This window comes from Aquila chrysaetos, chromosome 25 (genome assembly GCF_900496995.4).
Source record: "Aquila chrysaetos chrysaetos chromosome 25, bAquChr1.4, whole genome shotgun sequence".
Lineage (NCBI taxonomy): Eukaryota > Metazoa > Chordata > Aves > Accipitriformes > Accipitridae > Aquila > Aquila chrysaetos.
Genome location: NC_044028.1, coordinates 19396369 through 19411322, shown reverse-complemented (window position 1 = coordinate 19411322; position 14954 = coordinate 19396369). Strand labels below are relative to the sequence as shown.

The 14954-nt window shown below is 52.5% G+C and overlaps 1 protein-coding gene across 3 annotated transcripts; it reads left to right on the top strand.

Annotated features, from left to right (window-relative positions):
- The first annotated feature begins 2201 nt into the window (after positions 1-2201).
- On the top strand, positions 2202-14673 carry LOC115335918. Of its 3 annotated transcripts, XM_030002272.2 has the most exons (5): positions 2202-2381; positions 9064-9213; positions 10980-12017; positions 12158-12318; positions 13842-14673. In XM_030002272.2, exons 3-5 carry the CDS (start codon positions 11633-11635, stop codon positions 14217-14219), a joined length of 924 nt encoding a protein of 307 aa, XP_029858132.1. In that variant the 5' UTR covers positions 2202-2381; positions 9064-9213; positions 10980-11632; the 3' UTR covers positions 14220-14673. The 3 variants fall into 3 exon arrangements, with proteins under 3 accessions (XP_029858132.1, XP_029858131.1, XP_029858133.1); XM_030002271.2 differs by lacking the exon at positions 9064-9213 and having other exon boundaries at positions 2203-2381; XM_030002273.2 differs by lacking the exon at positions 9064-9213 and having other exon boundaries at positions 2209-2381; positions 11603-12017.
- The last annotated feature ends 281 nt before the right edge of the window (positions 14674-14954 follow it).

The following is a 14954-nucleotide window of genomic DNA, read 5'->3' as shown; positions in this document are numbered from 1 at the left end:
TGGGATGTTGTAGCCTACTAAAATTTTACATGGGTTCAAAGAGAAACTGGACTATGTCTGTTGAAGACTGTTGGTAGACTGTCATGATGACCTTAGAATCATAAAATCATTTAGGTTGGCAAAGATCCTTAAGATCATCAAGTCCAACCGTTAACCTAGCACTGCCAAGTCCACCACGAGACCATGTCCCTAAGCGCCACATGTACACATCTTAAATCCCTCCAGGGATGGTGACTCAACTGCTTCCCTGGGCAGCCTGTTCCAATGCTTGACAACCCTTTCGGTGAAGAAATTCTTCCTAATATCCAATTAAATCTCTCTGGTACAACTTGAGGCTGTTTCCTCTTGTCCTATCACTTGTTACTTGGGAGAAGAGACTGATCCCCACCTCGCTACAACCTCCTTTCAGGTAGTTGTAGAGAGCGATGAGGTCTCCCCTCAGCGTCCTTTTCTCCAGACTAAACAACCCCAGTTCCCTCAGCTGCTCCTCATAGGACTTAAGCTCCAGGCCCCTCACCGACTTGGTTGCCCTTCTCTGAACACGCTCCAGCAACTCAACATCTTTCCTGTAGTGAGGGGCCCAACACTGAACACAGGACTCAAGGTGCAGCCTCACCGGTGCCGAGTACAGGGGGACGATCACTTCCCTAGTCCTGCTGGCCACACTATTTCTGATACAGGCCAGGATGCTCTCGGCCTTCTTGGAAAGTCTCTCAGTGCTGCACTGGGGGGAGCATACTTTGGGAAGTGCGACTACATGCTTGCACTGCTTTTATATTTCTACCCAGGCATCTGCTAGTCAGCCTGCTGGAGACGGGGTGCTGTCCCAAAGGAATCTGTGGGCTGACCCAGCATGGCTGTTATTCTCTCCTTTCTTCCAACTAGCTCATTACACATGAAATTTTAAGTACTGTAGCTTTAATTCTTGAGTTTTCTGGTGGTTTATTAAAATCTTGAGTCCATTTTTGTGCTGCCCATTTTTGTGCTAACCATTTTTGCCCATACTTAGAGTAACCACTGAGCGAAGGAATATTTAATGAATGTACTCATTAGGTGACAACTGCAGCCACAGCTGGAGAGCAAGACATGATACATCTGAACCTCTTCTATACCACATTTTCGCTGCAAATCTGAAAACCGCTTTATGAAAGATGGCAAGTACCACTCTCTTGATTCAATAAATGGCAATATGGACTAAAGATTAGGCCTCATAAAGATAAGCCAGAAGTCTCAACCTGCCTTACCCACAGGACCTATGGCTTTCAGCAGGTTGCACTGTTTAGTGACAGCCTTTTAGTGCTCAGTCCCCATCCAGCCCCCACCCCAAGTACTACTGCAAAGAGAAGGTCCTGTGGGAGGTGCTGTGCTTCCCTGGGCAGGAGGGACGGAGACCAGGCTTGTTCCCACTCGTCTGTGCTCACTGCTGTTAGGCTTAGGGCACGATGTTTAAAATTTTCTTCTCTCTCGGCTGTAGCAAAGCTGTAATGGCTGGCTGATCCCAAAGCCATGCACACCCTTATTCTCCTAATGGCTCTCATCTCTCCAATGGTGGTCAGGTGAGTTCACTGAACCAGCAGAAAAATAGTTGTACTGCAAAAAAAAAGAAGTTTCCTGCCAGTTCTCTCCCTGAAGCAGCTCCCTGCTGAGTTGTGAGCAGCAGGGCCAGCCCCAGGACACTGGTGGCAGGGTGCCGGGGGTCTGATCTCCTCTCAGTGGCTGCTAGCAGTTGGCAGGACTAAGCCTTAAGGCCAAGCCTGAGCAAGAAGAGATAGTTGAAGATCTCATTTGAAGGCACAAGCCGAGGTGAAAACAGGTCAGAGCACACGTCCATTTCAGTTTCAGAGCGATCAGCACCACCACAACCTTCTGCCCCATGCAAGCAGCTCAGCTGGGTGCAGGCCAGCCCACCATCACCGCTGCAGTCCTGTGCGAGGAGATGGTGCTTCCAGGTCTGGATGGGACCTCTAGGGATGGCACTGCTGCCTCCTGCGGGGTTTCTCCTCCATCCTCTGACACAGGGGCCACCGGCCACGTCTGAGCTGTGGTCCGGGAGGGGGTGGACAGCAGGTCTGTGCCCTGAGGCTGCGAAGGTGCTGTGACTTGTCGTGGCTCTGGAGCAAGGCTGCCCCGAAAGAGTTAAGAGGAGGGCTCCTCCCTCCCAGTACATAAGTCTCCTCCTGGGTGACCTTCCCAGCAGCCTTTGCTGGCTCTGCCCCAACCAAACAAAGAGGGCAGCAGCTTTTCAAACAGCGGCTTCCCAAAAAGTTGGCTGCTGCAGAGCTGGGCTGTGCTGGGACCCTGGCTGGCCACGGCCACTGAAGGATGCAGCAGCAAGTTGGTACCGTCGCCTAGGAGGATCCCGGCAGTCGTCTTTAGTCCCTGTAGGTGGATACTGTGCCTGTTTTCATCTGTGCGTTAAGCTGGTATGGGTGCTGGGAGTGTGATGGGGAAGGAAGGAGAGAAACTTCTCGCAGTGGTAGTTGGATGGGGGGTGCGAGTGGCAGGGAGGGGTGGCGGGAGGCCGGTGTTAGCGGGCTCCTGCGGCCCGCAGCCCTCCTGTGCTCGGTGGAGCGCTGCCGTGGACGGAGTGGACCACTGCTGCTTGGCACGCTGACCGGGGATGCGGAGGTCTGGTGCCGCACTGAGATTCAGTCTCAGAGCTGGGAGTGGCGTGCCCGATCTGAAGTGCTGTCCTCCAGCTGGTTCTTGAACTCAGAAACCTGCCTAGCAATTTTCCAGCAGAGGTGTGGGCCCTCTTTAGAAAGTGCCTGTGTGTCGATAGGCTGCTGGGTGGTGGATTTAAGGCAGCAGACAACCACAAAGCTGCTCCAGCCAAGACACCATAGACAAGCAGGAGAGGAAAGAATGGAGCTCCATGAGTGCGGCTTTTGGATCTTGCCTCTGTGTTTTTCTGTCCCTTCATTCCTGCACCTCCAGGCTGTTGATGGAACAGGGCTATTTACTGCCACCTCTGCGGGTGAACTGCTCCGCCTGCAGTGGCGGATGGTGGTTAGGACTAATTAGTCAGCATCTCTAAATGCCACCTGAGACTGAAAGTGCTTGTCCTGTGTGTTGCACCGTCTTGCAACTGGATGCTTCATTTTTCCTTCCTATTCATTGGCTTTGGGTTGTGGAGCCACAGCGGCATGGTGGTGTGGCTACAGAGCGCTCTCCCTGAGCCCCAGAAGATCCAGGTGATCAGTGGGTTATTCTGCCAACAGCAGCACTAAACCACTGGTGTTCATTTATTGTGGTGAGGTACAAGGTGCCATATACCAGGCATTACTTTGCACTTGTAGGGAATGCGCTGCAGCACTGGCTCAGCCCACAACCTCTTGATGCTGATGTTTTCCCTGTGCTGTAAGAGCTTTGGTCCATCGTTCCTTCTGCACCTTCGTTTGTTTCAGTCCATTGGTTCTTCCGCACCTGTATTAGCATGGGGTTAGATGTGTGTGAGGCTTCAGAGAATACAGCCTGTGTGACTTCATTAGAGGAATTGCAAGGTGGGGGATTTGTCTTCTGAGGGCTTGGAAACTTTTCACCCTAATGTGTAGTAACAGCCTTGGTTATCTCTGCAGAGAGTTGAGATTAGCCCGAGTTTCCAATGGCTGCACTGTCGAGTAGCTATATAGATTTGGAACAGCAGAAAAAGGAGGTTTTGGGGGTTCCTCTCTAATCTGCAGAAGGAGGTGAATTTAGTAGTTTAGCTGAAACACTTCTAGGTGAATTAAATCTTCAGCAGTAGTCTCGGAACATCTCGCCTGCCCTCTCTCGAGGTCTGAGGCTGATTCTTGCAGTGCACAGCAGCAGCTAGGCTATGGACAAGCTCAAGACTTCAGGACTGTCTGCACCTGAATGTGCCTATGCACACATTTGTATTTCAGGGCTCTTAGCCTAAAACCTGTGCCACGATGCACTTTTTCTCTGTTTCCCTGCAACACTTACAAAGCATGTCCTGATGCTGTAGGAATACGCGTGCTCAATGTTAACCTTCCTCAAATGTCCTGGCTTTACCAGGACAAATATCATGTTACACTTTGCAGTGATTTATTTGTTTCCTCTGCAGGCACGTGAAAGACACTAGAAATTCAAGGTATGCTTGTGGTTTAGCCTTTACAACTGTCTTTGCTGGAAGGGCTGCATCTTTGGAGGGCAGAGACTTAAAGCTGCATAACACTTTAAAGAGAGGCTAATGTTGACTGTACAGATAAAGGCAGAGCAGTGAGATACTTGGCGTTTATTGTTCTTGTCGGAATACTTAAGCTCAGCTTGGCAAGTTTGTTTAGTACCAAGGCAGAGATGGATTTCTGAGCCTGGATGTGAAATCCAGCTTGTTCCTCTCCCCCAGGCCTTTCCAGGTAGTCTGTGAAAGCCTCTTGTTCCTTCAAGCTGTGGTTCCACAGTTGTTAATACCAGGTTTGGATGCTCCAAATAATTTCTTAATACAAATCTGACCTTTACTAGGTACAGGCACAGCATCACAACCACGCTGAATTTGTCAGACCGTGTGATATGGTGTTGATGTTGACCTATGGTTTTTGAGCTGTAGGAGAGCCAATCCAATGCAAAGCCTTTTTGTACAAAGCTATCCATCAGTGCAATTTTATACAGTGTCACTGCTTTGTGCTGCATGGCTTCGGACCCTTTGACCATCAGGGAGGATTTTCTTGTATTCCTGAAACTCCTCCTTTCCTCCCCTCAAACATGAGGAAACAGTACTATGTTTACACTGTTGTTACCCTGTGCCCGCAAACAATCCTAATACTCATTACATATACACGCTGCTATTTATCCTATCGCCTTAACTTTATACCCTCTTCCCCAGTTAGCACAAGGCTGTAGTGGCATTGTCTGGGTCAAAACCAGACTATGTGTATTATCCTACTCACAACGTGTTTTGAAAACCCCAAAACTGTTAACTAAAGAAACCTTGCAGGGACACAACTTTCTTCAATTTACACATACTGTAAATCTTAAAGTAGAACATTAAAGTTTTATATTTTCCATTTGAGGATCTAATTTTTAAAATGTGGCCAGGCAGGGGGCTAGCTCCTCAACTGCTCTGAAAGCAGAGCCTAAAGGAACTGGTCAGTTGTCAAAGGTGACAGAGCAAAGCTAGGTCTGGGCTCTAAATAGCTCACTTCCAAATCCTGGGCCAGATATACAACCCTTTCTTTTCTGCCGTTCTGATGGCTGAAGTACAAGTTGATTAAAAATCTTCTTATGAGGTTTTCCGTTCAGAGGAGGCAAGCCGGCATGGCTCAGGTAAGAGCAGCACCATCTAAACTCAACTGGCCCATCTCCTTTTAATAAAACCTGTAACAGAGCTGCTCCTTCACCAATTTTGCAAAGAAAATCAGGGCTCTCTAACATGGGATACAGCACTCTGTATGGCTGGTAGCAGTAGATGTTAGATAATGTAATTGCTTCCACGAGGCTTGACAAATCCTGCAAAGCAGTGATACTGGGTAAAATTCCATTCTGGGAGAAATGGCCATTCTTCCCTAGCACAGATCTTCCTGCTTTGGCAACATTTCAGCATGGGACACCTAATACTGTTAATCTTCCTCCAAGCTAAGTACTGTTAAACCACATTGCCAGTTCTTTCTGATTACCTGTCTCCATGAAGCTAAGACTTTCTAGTCTGTACAGAAGTGAAACTGTTATCTAGGTGAAGAGCTAAGAACTATCCATGTCCCTTCAAAGCTGTGCTGGGCAGGCTCTGAAACAGGACACTGAGGGAGGGCAAGAAACCAAGTGGAGCATTGCCATATCAGCTCACCTTTCCTGCCCAGCATGGCTGTGTTCAAAGCACATTTCTCTGCAGGCCGAGAAGGAAATCAGGCGTTCCCCCAGCAGACTAGCCCTTTCCACAACATCTTTGCTATTACTCTACTTGAAACACTTCTTGCTTTCTTGGTTGCAAGAAGCTCTTTTCCATATCTGGATCAAGTGTAAACCAGCACTGTCCCCCTTGTGCTTCTGGAGTATGTTTTTGCTGGTTTTTTTTTTTCCCCCGTGAGCTGCAGCAGAGTGAAAAAGGACTCATCTTGCCAGCTTTTGGAGCAGCTATTTAGAACACTGTGGGAAAGCAATAAAACCCATGAGGATGGATCAGTGTCCGTCCCCAGCTGCTTGCAGGTGCTCCAGCTTCCCAAAGGTGTGCTGGGGATCTGAGAAGAAGGGCTGGAAATTGGAGGCAAAGAGAAGGGCAGGCAAGAGGACCTCATTGATCTGCTACCAGCCACAAGGCCCAGGGTGAAGGGAGGTCTGGCAGATTGGGCTTGTGGCTCCTTACAAGGTCCATGAGGATCAATCCCCTTTTGCTAACACCTTCCCCTTCTTTATTTTTGTGTGTTTGCATAGCCTGGGATGCTCTGTGCATCCATTATGAGTTAGTCAAACTCTCCTGTCCCATGCCCTGGTACACTGGCCTTGCACTGTACAAAGGCAGTTGAAGTTGAAAGGAAAGGGATATACCCACATCTAACTATGTCCTTCATGGTTCTGTGTGGACCTTCTCAGGGCAGGAATATTTTGCACTCTCTGCAGCACAGCAAGCTCTGGAGTCCAATGTGCATTGGGATGTTAACAACATAAAGTGGCTGTTTTCAGTTGCTGAGACTCCCCATGGGTTGCAGCTTTTCTCTCTCCCACTCCTCCTTCTTCCTCGGTCACAGCCGTTCTCACCATCAGCAGTTTGTCTCACTGGCGAGACATGTTGCTTCACCTTGGTATCTGCTACCTTTGTGGCTGTGCTGCTTCTGAAATGATAGATTGAAGCTTGTTGCTCTGGTTAAGTCCATCCGTAGATAAATGCTTACATCTCTCCAAGGCTGTTCCACCCCTGAGGGCCAGGCTGGCTGTGGGCATGCTGTCATGCAGCTAACCCAGATGACTTAAATAGCTATTGAGAAAAACACAACCCCAGGGTGAAGCAGTTACATGATTGTGGCATGGCACTACTGTCTGTTGAAGAGTCTGTGGGGATCTGATCTTCCTTGCTTCACCCCAGCATGAATTTTGGAAGAAGCTTTGCTTGCATCTCCCCAGGGTCAAAACTGCCTGCGTCCAAGAGCAGCCTTGCAGATGTGAGACAGAAGGGAGAAGTCAACCTTCCCAGACACAAGTCAATCCTGTGGTCACACAACTAACGTTTAACTCCTGGGCAATTTGATGTTCAAACCCTGATAATCAGGGCTGCAGAAAGGCTGGGGGAGAAACAGGTGGCAATGCAGCTGGTGGGTGTATGTGTGTGCAGGCAAGAGGGGGAGTTTCACCCCGAGGGACCTGCAGGATGGATGCTGGGGAGCTCCTCTTCCTTGGCTTCACTTCCTGGTGCTGGGGCTTGCACTGGCACAGAAACAAGTGATGAAGAGGAAAAGCCTGCTGCTTGCCCTAAGGCTAATGGTTAGGTAACTTCACCTGGGTTGTAGGAAACTTGGATTCACAATTTTCCTCCTTCTCAGACCTTAAATCCACTCTGCTCTGAAGGGAACTCTGGGGTGTGTATGAGTGCTGCCTTCTTTCTCCTTCTCTCTTGAGGCTATTCCATTTTGTATATAATATTTTCTAGGCCAGAGAACGGGGGAGCTAAGGAGATAATCCCAGTGATGAGAAGGCTGCTCCAGGCTCTGGTCTGTGTTTCTGTGGATATTACTGCATGTGAAGCTATGGAATAGAAGCATTACCAGCAGCGATGCCTGGTTAAAGGAGCTTTCCCAGCTACAACTAAGTACTTAAAGACTTTAGGCATTGAAGGGGTTCAGCAGCAGCTGAAGAAAGGGTAGCTGATGTGAAATTTGGACAGATGCCTAAATTGCAGGCTGAAGCGAAATTCCTTTTGCAGGCCTGGCTGTATAACAAAACATGCAGCTGCTTACACAAATGTGTATGTCCAACTGGCTGGGTAAGGTCTCGAAAGCCAACCCACCGAAGGGCAAAGCTTGTGGTGCTGCATGACAGCCCTTTCCAGCTGTAGCCATAAGCCGAGTGTTCCAGTCACCACATCTTCCCCCTGGGAGTACACATCCCACTGCAAAACAAGGGGTGTGCATCGGGGAAGGACACTTGCAGGCCCGTAAGGAATCACACTGAAGCTATTATAGCTTGTAGGGGAACGATGTTGTGTCCGCACAGGCATGACTGCAGAATCGGGGCTTGAAAAATTACTTGCAGCTGTGGCTGGTGCACAATGCGATAGCCAGGTAGGTGAAGGCAAGCCATGATTTTGGAACAGGGGCTTCTAGTGCCCACAGACAGCTCACAGCGCCTGTGCTTTGTATGGAAGCCTCTAAGCCAAGCAGACTTTATGGTGCTGCTCTATTTTAGAAATAGCAAAGGCTGAGTCAGCCCAGAGGAGATTGTTCCAGGAACTTTCTGGAGGAGATGAAACCTTTCTGTTTTCTTGATATCCAGAGAAACAAAAAGGGGTGAAGGCAGAGAGTAAGCTCACATGATTGCAGTGCTGTGGATTTGCTTCCACTGATGCGCTCCCGCTCCCTGTCCCCCTGTGAAGCCACCCGTTAATTAAGTTCTCCTGAGTGGTGTAAGAAGCCTTCAGAGGAACCATGTCACCCCCAGCCTGGCCCTGAGAAGTGAAGGGAACTCCATCCCCAATGCAAAATCACAGGTCTAGGAAAATCCCTGAATCTTTCCCTCTCATTGGATTGATTTTTTTTTCTTGTGCAAAAATTATTGGAGAGTAACAAACATCTTGTAGGTCAGGTGAGTGTAAAGGTCTCATCTCCAGGAATGTGTAACTTGTGCATAAGCTGCGTGCATGACACAGGCTGCAGCTCCATTGGGAAAATTCCCTCTGGAGAGGGAGAAAGAGGAGAAGGTGATGGACTCAGCTGTGGAAATGGGGAGCATATTTAGTACAGGAAAACTGCAAGTTCTCAGCAGGACCCGGATAAATAAAGGTGTAACTAGAGATGGAGCCAGACCCGAGCTGTCAGAGAGGCTGACTGTTGTGATCTTGGAGGAAATAGCTGGAATACCGTATTGTCTGGAGGGGCAACCTGTTGCTTTTACTGGCAACTCTTTTCTCCTACCTGACAGGGTAGAGGAGCTGCTGTGTGCTTTGTACGCCCTCATGTTTTAAGTGAGCAGGATTTGAGCTGGATTTTGCCCTGCCCTTCTGCCTGCACTTGCCTCCTGCTCACCAGCTGGACTCTGACCCACAGCCTGCCTTTCAGCATCTTCTCTGAGGTGGGTTTCCAGGTCTTGGACTATCTCTGATCAGTAAATACATATTTTTAAAAAGCCCCACTGCAGAGACAAGTACTGTTTTTGAAGTGTAAGGAGCCTGGACGAAGCTAGCCTTGAGCCCTGGGGCACTGATGATATCTCCATGGAGCTGCTGCCCGCAGCCATGCACTGCTAGCGTGGACCCATCCTGTGGAGCCATGTGCTGCAACAAGGAGCCACCCTGGCCAAACTCATCCCGCTGCCCCTCCAGCAAATGGGGGGCTACAGGGGAACACCCTGCATTTGGAATGCTGAGCTGACGTGGGGTTAGCAGGGCAGGGATGGTCTGTGCCTCCCATGAGCTGTCCCCAAGCCCAGGAAGGCAGGGCAGTGGGAGCTCTGCGGAGGGCTGGGGAACGTCCGGAGGGGATGAGCAGGTGAAGAAGGAAGGAGTTGGGACCTGGTGATGGTACAAAGCGAGCCACATCTTCAGTGAAAAGGGAGCTGGGGGAGATGCTGCATGAAGTCAGCGCATCTCCAAGGCGCGCTCATCATCTCTCTTCCTGTGCGGAGGCTGGATGAAGGCTGCAGGCATGGGGCGCTGGCTTTCCTGGCATTTATGTAAGCTTTATGTTTCTGTCACCGGCTGTTCAGATAGCTACACTGCTTTGCCTTTGCTCTAGTGTCCTCTGGCCGTGTCTTGAAACACTCTGGGAGGAGGGCAGAGTATCTTGCCAGGGCCTGAACTCCCCATACCTGCAGCCACAGGAAGCTCAAGGTGGTGGTTTCCTTGGCATGGGGAAGGTTGGGTATTTCTGACCTTTCCTCTTGCTCTGCCACTGCAGTGTCTGCATCCAGGGATGTCTGTTTTCCTATATCCACTCCCCCAGCTCTTATCTACAAGGTCCCTAATGCACATAGCAGGGCATGGGGTGGCCTTTAGACGTAAACAGATCTGGATCAAAGTACAATCTACACCTCTGGAGTTAATGTCTCTCTCGTAGTAAAACGCAGAGGGGCACAACTCCTGTGTCGAATTAAGTGGCTCCATTTCTCCCTGTTGCTTTCTGTGGCTGATGTACAATACTCTCTGTTTCCTTGGCCAACAAAACACATTATTGTCCTTTTTAAGATCTGCATGTGCCTGGCGAAGTGAGGTTTTGAAAAGGTTCCTATATCACATCTGCTTGGCAGCGACCACTTGAGGTAGCCCCTAGTATACATTGCTAATCCGGAAAGTGTTTTGCTGTCTTTTGGGATTTCTTGGAGGCTATTTTGGTGAGGCGAAACCCAAAATTATGTCCTTTAGGCAGCAGTTGCAGCACTGAGTATCTAAGAAATGCCTGCAGATGAAGGAAGCTGATAGGAAGTGGAAAAAACCCTCCATCATAGTTGTATACACACATACATATGTATGTATACACATATATAGGTATATGCCCGTGTAGGTATAAGTGTATATATACACATATACACAACTCCAAGCACTGTCCATCCTGACCTGGCCCCGCTGTGATGCCTGCAGCAAGGGAAGGGACTGGTCCCGCCACATTGTTTTGCTCTGGGGTGCGACCCAGAGGAGACATGCACGCAGGGGCCATACCAGCAGCACAGTCCCCGCTACACCACCCACGCACGCACAGCGAGCGTGAGCCACCGTCCCCTGACTGACACCGCCAGCCAAGGCTGTGCGTGTGGGGAGAAAGGGGAAGCACAGGAGGTACAGTCATTACATTTATAGTTGTTTACAACTAGTATATAAATGGTTGCTTTTGCTTTTCCCAAAGGTACGGGACAGTGTCATCTCCAGACCCAAAGGGCAGGCTCTGCAGCATTATGACACTTTCCACACAGTAGTTGTCAACGTGGGCATCCCTGGTTCTGCTTGCCATAACCTTCCAGGCCACCAAGGAGATGTGAGGCTCCGGTCGGGACCTGCCAGCCTCGTGCAATCAACTGCCACTTGCCAGGACTCGCACCGAGCTTCCTAGGGTACTGAGCTGCTGCTCGGGATCCTGACCGCTCCTGATTCCTCACTGTGCTGTTGGCAGTGGGGAATCGATGTCCAGTTTGGGACACTGGGCAGAGCCAAGCCCACCCATTACCATCCTCCGTGCCCTTGTCAGACCGGGGGACCAGGCTGGACCCCCCGCTCTGAGGGGGCTCTGCGTGACTGAGGGACAGGTTTGGGGCTGTCCCTAGTTGCTCCGGTGGGAAGAGCTGCCTCATTCCTCCTCTCCGGCTGGGAACCGGATCACTGCCCGAAGCTGGGGATGGTGCTGCGTGGACCCACGGCCGGGGCCGGCAGCCCGGCGGCAGAGCACTAGCAGACCCCGAGGACCATCGCGGGGCTTAGTGCTGTCTGGGGGGCTGCTGGCCTCCCCGCAGCGGCCGCGCTCTGGGGATGTAGGTGTCGGCTGCAGGAGGGGTGCCGGGAGCGATGGGCCGGCTGGACGACCACGCCAAGAGGAGGATCGTGGAGCTGCGCAGGGCCGGGCTCAGCTTCCGCAAGATCAAGAAGGTGCTGGAGCTGGACGACATACGGGTGACGCCGCAGGCCGTGTACCTCTTCCTCAAGAGGAAGAGCGTGGAGCCGGGGTCGGCAGCAGCTGGCTGGGACGGGGACCAGCCCTGGCCCCCGCTGCGGGGGTGCGAGGCTGAGCCACCCAAGCCGCCGGGTGCCCGGCCCCCCGCGATGCCCAGCGGGGGCCCTGCGGGCAGCCGAGACACCAAGGAGGGCATCCAGATCGTTAGCGTGGCCTCGCTCTGCAAGGATGGCGGGCAGCTCGGGGAGGCCCTGCCCGTGGGACCGCCCTCCGGGAACGGTAAGGCCTGGCTCCCTGTGGCGGGGTCGCCACCATGGCCACCCCCTGGCAGTGCTGGGCCAGGGAAAGGGCTCCCCGTCCCCTGCCCGGGAGCCCCCAAGGGCCTCCTTTCGAGTTGTTTCTCTCGCTGTCACTTGCAGGCGACGACGGCTCCACAAGCACCCCCTCAGCTTCGGGGGGCCCAGCCACCCCCCCCCAGCACCTGCCCAGCCGAGAGCGGCTGGTCACACCCCCCGCCAGGAGCCCAGCCCTGATGGTGAAGAAGATGATCGTGGACAGAGCTCTCCTCCCGCAGAAAAAGGTAGGATGCCAGGTGGCATGGCGGGACGGGAGAGCCCATCTGCTCCAGCCAGGAGCCGGTGCGGTGCTGCCTGCCAGGACGGCCCCACACAGCACCCTGCTACATCTAAACCGTGCAGCCGAAGCAGGCTATTGGGGATGAAGGGCTCCTGAAATGCCTCCCCGACCTCTGCTAGCTGCACTCTCGAGCAATGCTTGACCCTGGCACTTGGTGAGCTTGTCTGGGAAGGCCTTCTGTCCACTGGGGCCATGGGGCGTGCTCCTCACCCACCTGCAGCCAGCACTCACTGCTGCCCTTGGGTGATGCTGGCCGTGGTGATGCCAGTTTCTGCCAGCATTTGGCCTCCAACCTCCAGCTCACAGACCCCCTCTTTAAGCCTGGTTTCAGTACCAGCTCAGGATGTTCCCCAAGCCACCATGAGGACAGCAGCAGCTGAGCGGCTTGGTGCCGCACCAGGAGAGGAAGGGCTGTGGCAGGCCAGGATGGGGTGACACAGCCAGGACAGCCGCCCTCTGGGACACGTCCAGCTGCTGTAATCCCTAATGTGTACACCCCTGCCTCGCCATGCCACAAGACCCCCAGGCTGTGGCCATGCATGCGTTGCCCTGGCAGGTCCTTGTCCCTGCAGCCATCCTGCACACCGTGGTGAGCATGCAGCCAGCTAGCTAGCCCCATGACCAAGCCCAGCTCTGCTGGCAGCCGTGGCGAGCCATGGGGCAAACGTAAGTACCTAGCAGTCCCAGGACCAGCCCTGGGTAGGCTGCCAGCAGGGCGGCATGGCCATGGGCCTGCCCCTATACTCAAGGTTTACCCCTTCACAGCATGTTCGGACCTCTGGAGGCTTCATTGATGGGCAATGCTGTTGCTCCACAGAGGATGGTAGGACACTGGTACCTGCCTTTCTTGCCATGGCATCCTCGATACAAAACAAAGCTGTGAGTCAGACTGAGCTTTCATCCGTGGCCCTGTCTCTGCTCAGACACAGCAAACGCCTTCTCCAGCCCACTCAGGTATTTGTCAAGAGCCCTCGCCAGCTGCTTGAGGGGACACAGGTTGTTCAACACCCTTGCCAGGAGGAAGGCTCCCCGGGGGTTCAAAACCAGCACGTGATCCCTCTCGGAGAGTAGAACAGCCCTTTGCTTCAGGGTGCAATACAAGAAGTGGAGGGGCTGGAAAGAAAAACCCAGGATACGCTATTTCTGTCCTTGTGGAGAGGAAACACAGGCCTGGCATCCGCACGGGCAGCCCAGCTGCCAGCTAGCAGCATCCACCACCGGATGGCTAAGCATGTGCTGATAGCATGCAGGGCAACGTGGAGTTCCTGTGGAGCAGTGGCATAGGGGCTGGGTGGGGATGAAGTGCAGCTCAGAGTGTGGTGAGGTCTAGAAGTCCGCAACAAGGTGATGGCTTTCTCTCATGCCTTGGAGCTAAGTGCAGAATAAATCTTTCTCTTGATAAACGCCACTGAAGGAGCAGCTGATAATGCTTCACCTTCCCTTCTCTTCTGCCTCCCACTACTCCAGGTCAAAGACGCCAGCACTCAGACTGCCCTGCCAAACCCCATGAGTCCTGGAAATCAAAACCTTGCTTGGGGTGGACCAGTGCTTCCCCCAGGTCCCAGCTCCCATGCCATTGCCGAAAAGCTGGATGCTGTACAGACAGAGATCCAGAAGCTGAGCCAGGCCCTGCACATGGTGCTGGAGAGGCAGTGCCGCCTGGAGCGCCAGCAGGATCACCAGCAGCGGCTGCAGCAGGAGGTGCTGATGACGCTGCAGCAGCTCAGCTCCACCGTGAGCCATGGCGCCGTGCCAGCGAACCAGCCCTGCGCCCCCTTCAGCAGCATGGCCGAGCCCTCGCCCACCGTGCCAAACTTCAGCCAGTTCAAGATGGAGCTCATCTGACCTCACGCAACATCAGCGTGCTCTAGCAGCGCTGCACTGATGGCAGGAGGAAGCTGTGAAGAAGAACCACCTCTCAGAGGCTGTGGCAGCTGCCTAAGGATTATGTGGGGCACCCAGCAGAGAAGGTCACTGATGCCTCATGTTTTCTGCACTGTTGACTGAAAGGAGCTGCCTGGCACAAGAGGCAGGGCACTGAAATGCTGAGGCCTCGCTTCTCCTGTGCTGCCCATCCCAGCTGGCGCTGGATCTGGCTGGTGGCCCATGGACTTCAGCAGCGCAGACAGGCTGCCTGCAAGTAGAAGATGCAACTGAGAGAGACACAGCAGGGGGGTGGGTCTCAAAGAAAATGCGAGGCTTCCTGTCATGAGGGTCAGTGCTGTGATGATCAATCACAGAAATGCTTCGTGCCCTCCCTCTGCAGAGCCTTGTTCAGTAAAAATCTATATACACCATAGTTCAGAAACAGCGTGAGATCTCTTTCTTCATTTTACCTACCCCTCACTCCACCTGCGAGCAGGCTGGATCTGTCTTGGGCACTGCCACCATGCACAGAGCTGTGCAGGGTGCTCAAACCTGTGAGGTGAGACCACCACTCCACACACGAAGGATGCTGCCGGAGGCCTAGCATCAGTTGCTGCACTTAGGGATATATCACACTTGTGTAGGAAACAATCTTTTACTGAGCAGATTCCACCTAGGTCCCCCTCCTCACCCCAAATTCTCAGCAGATCTGGA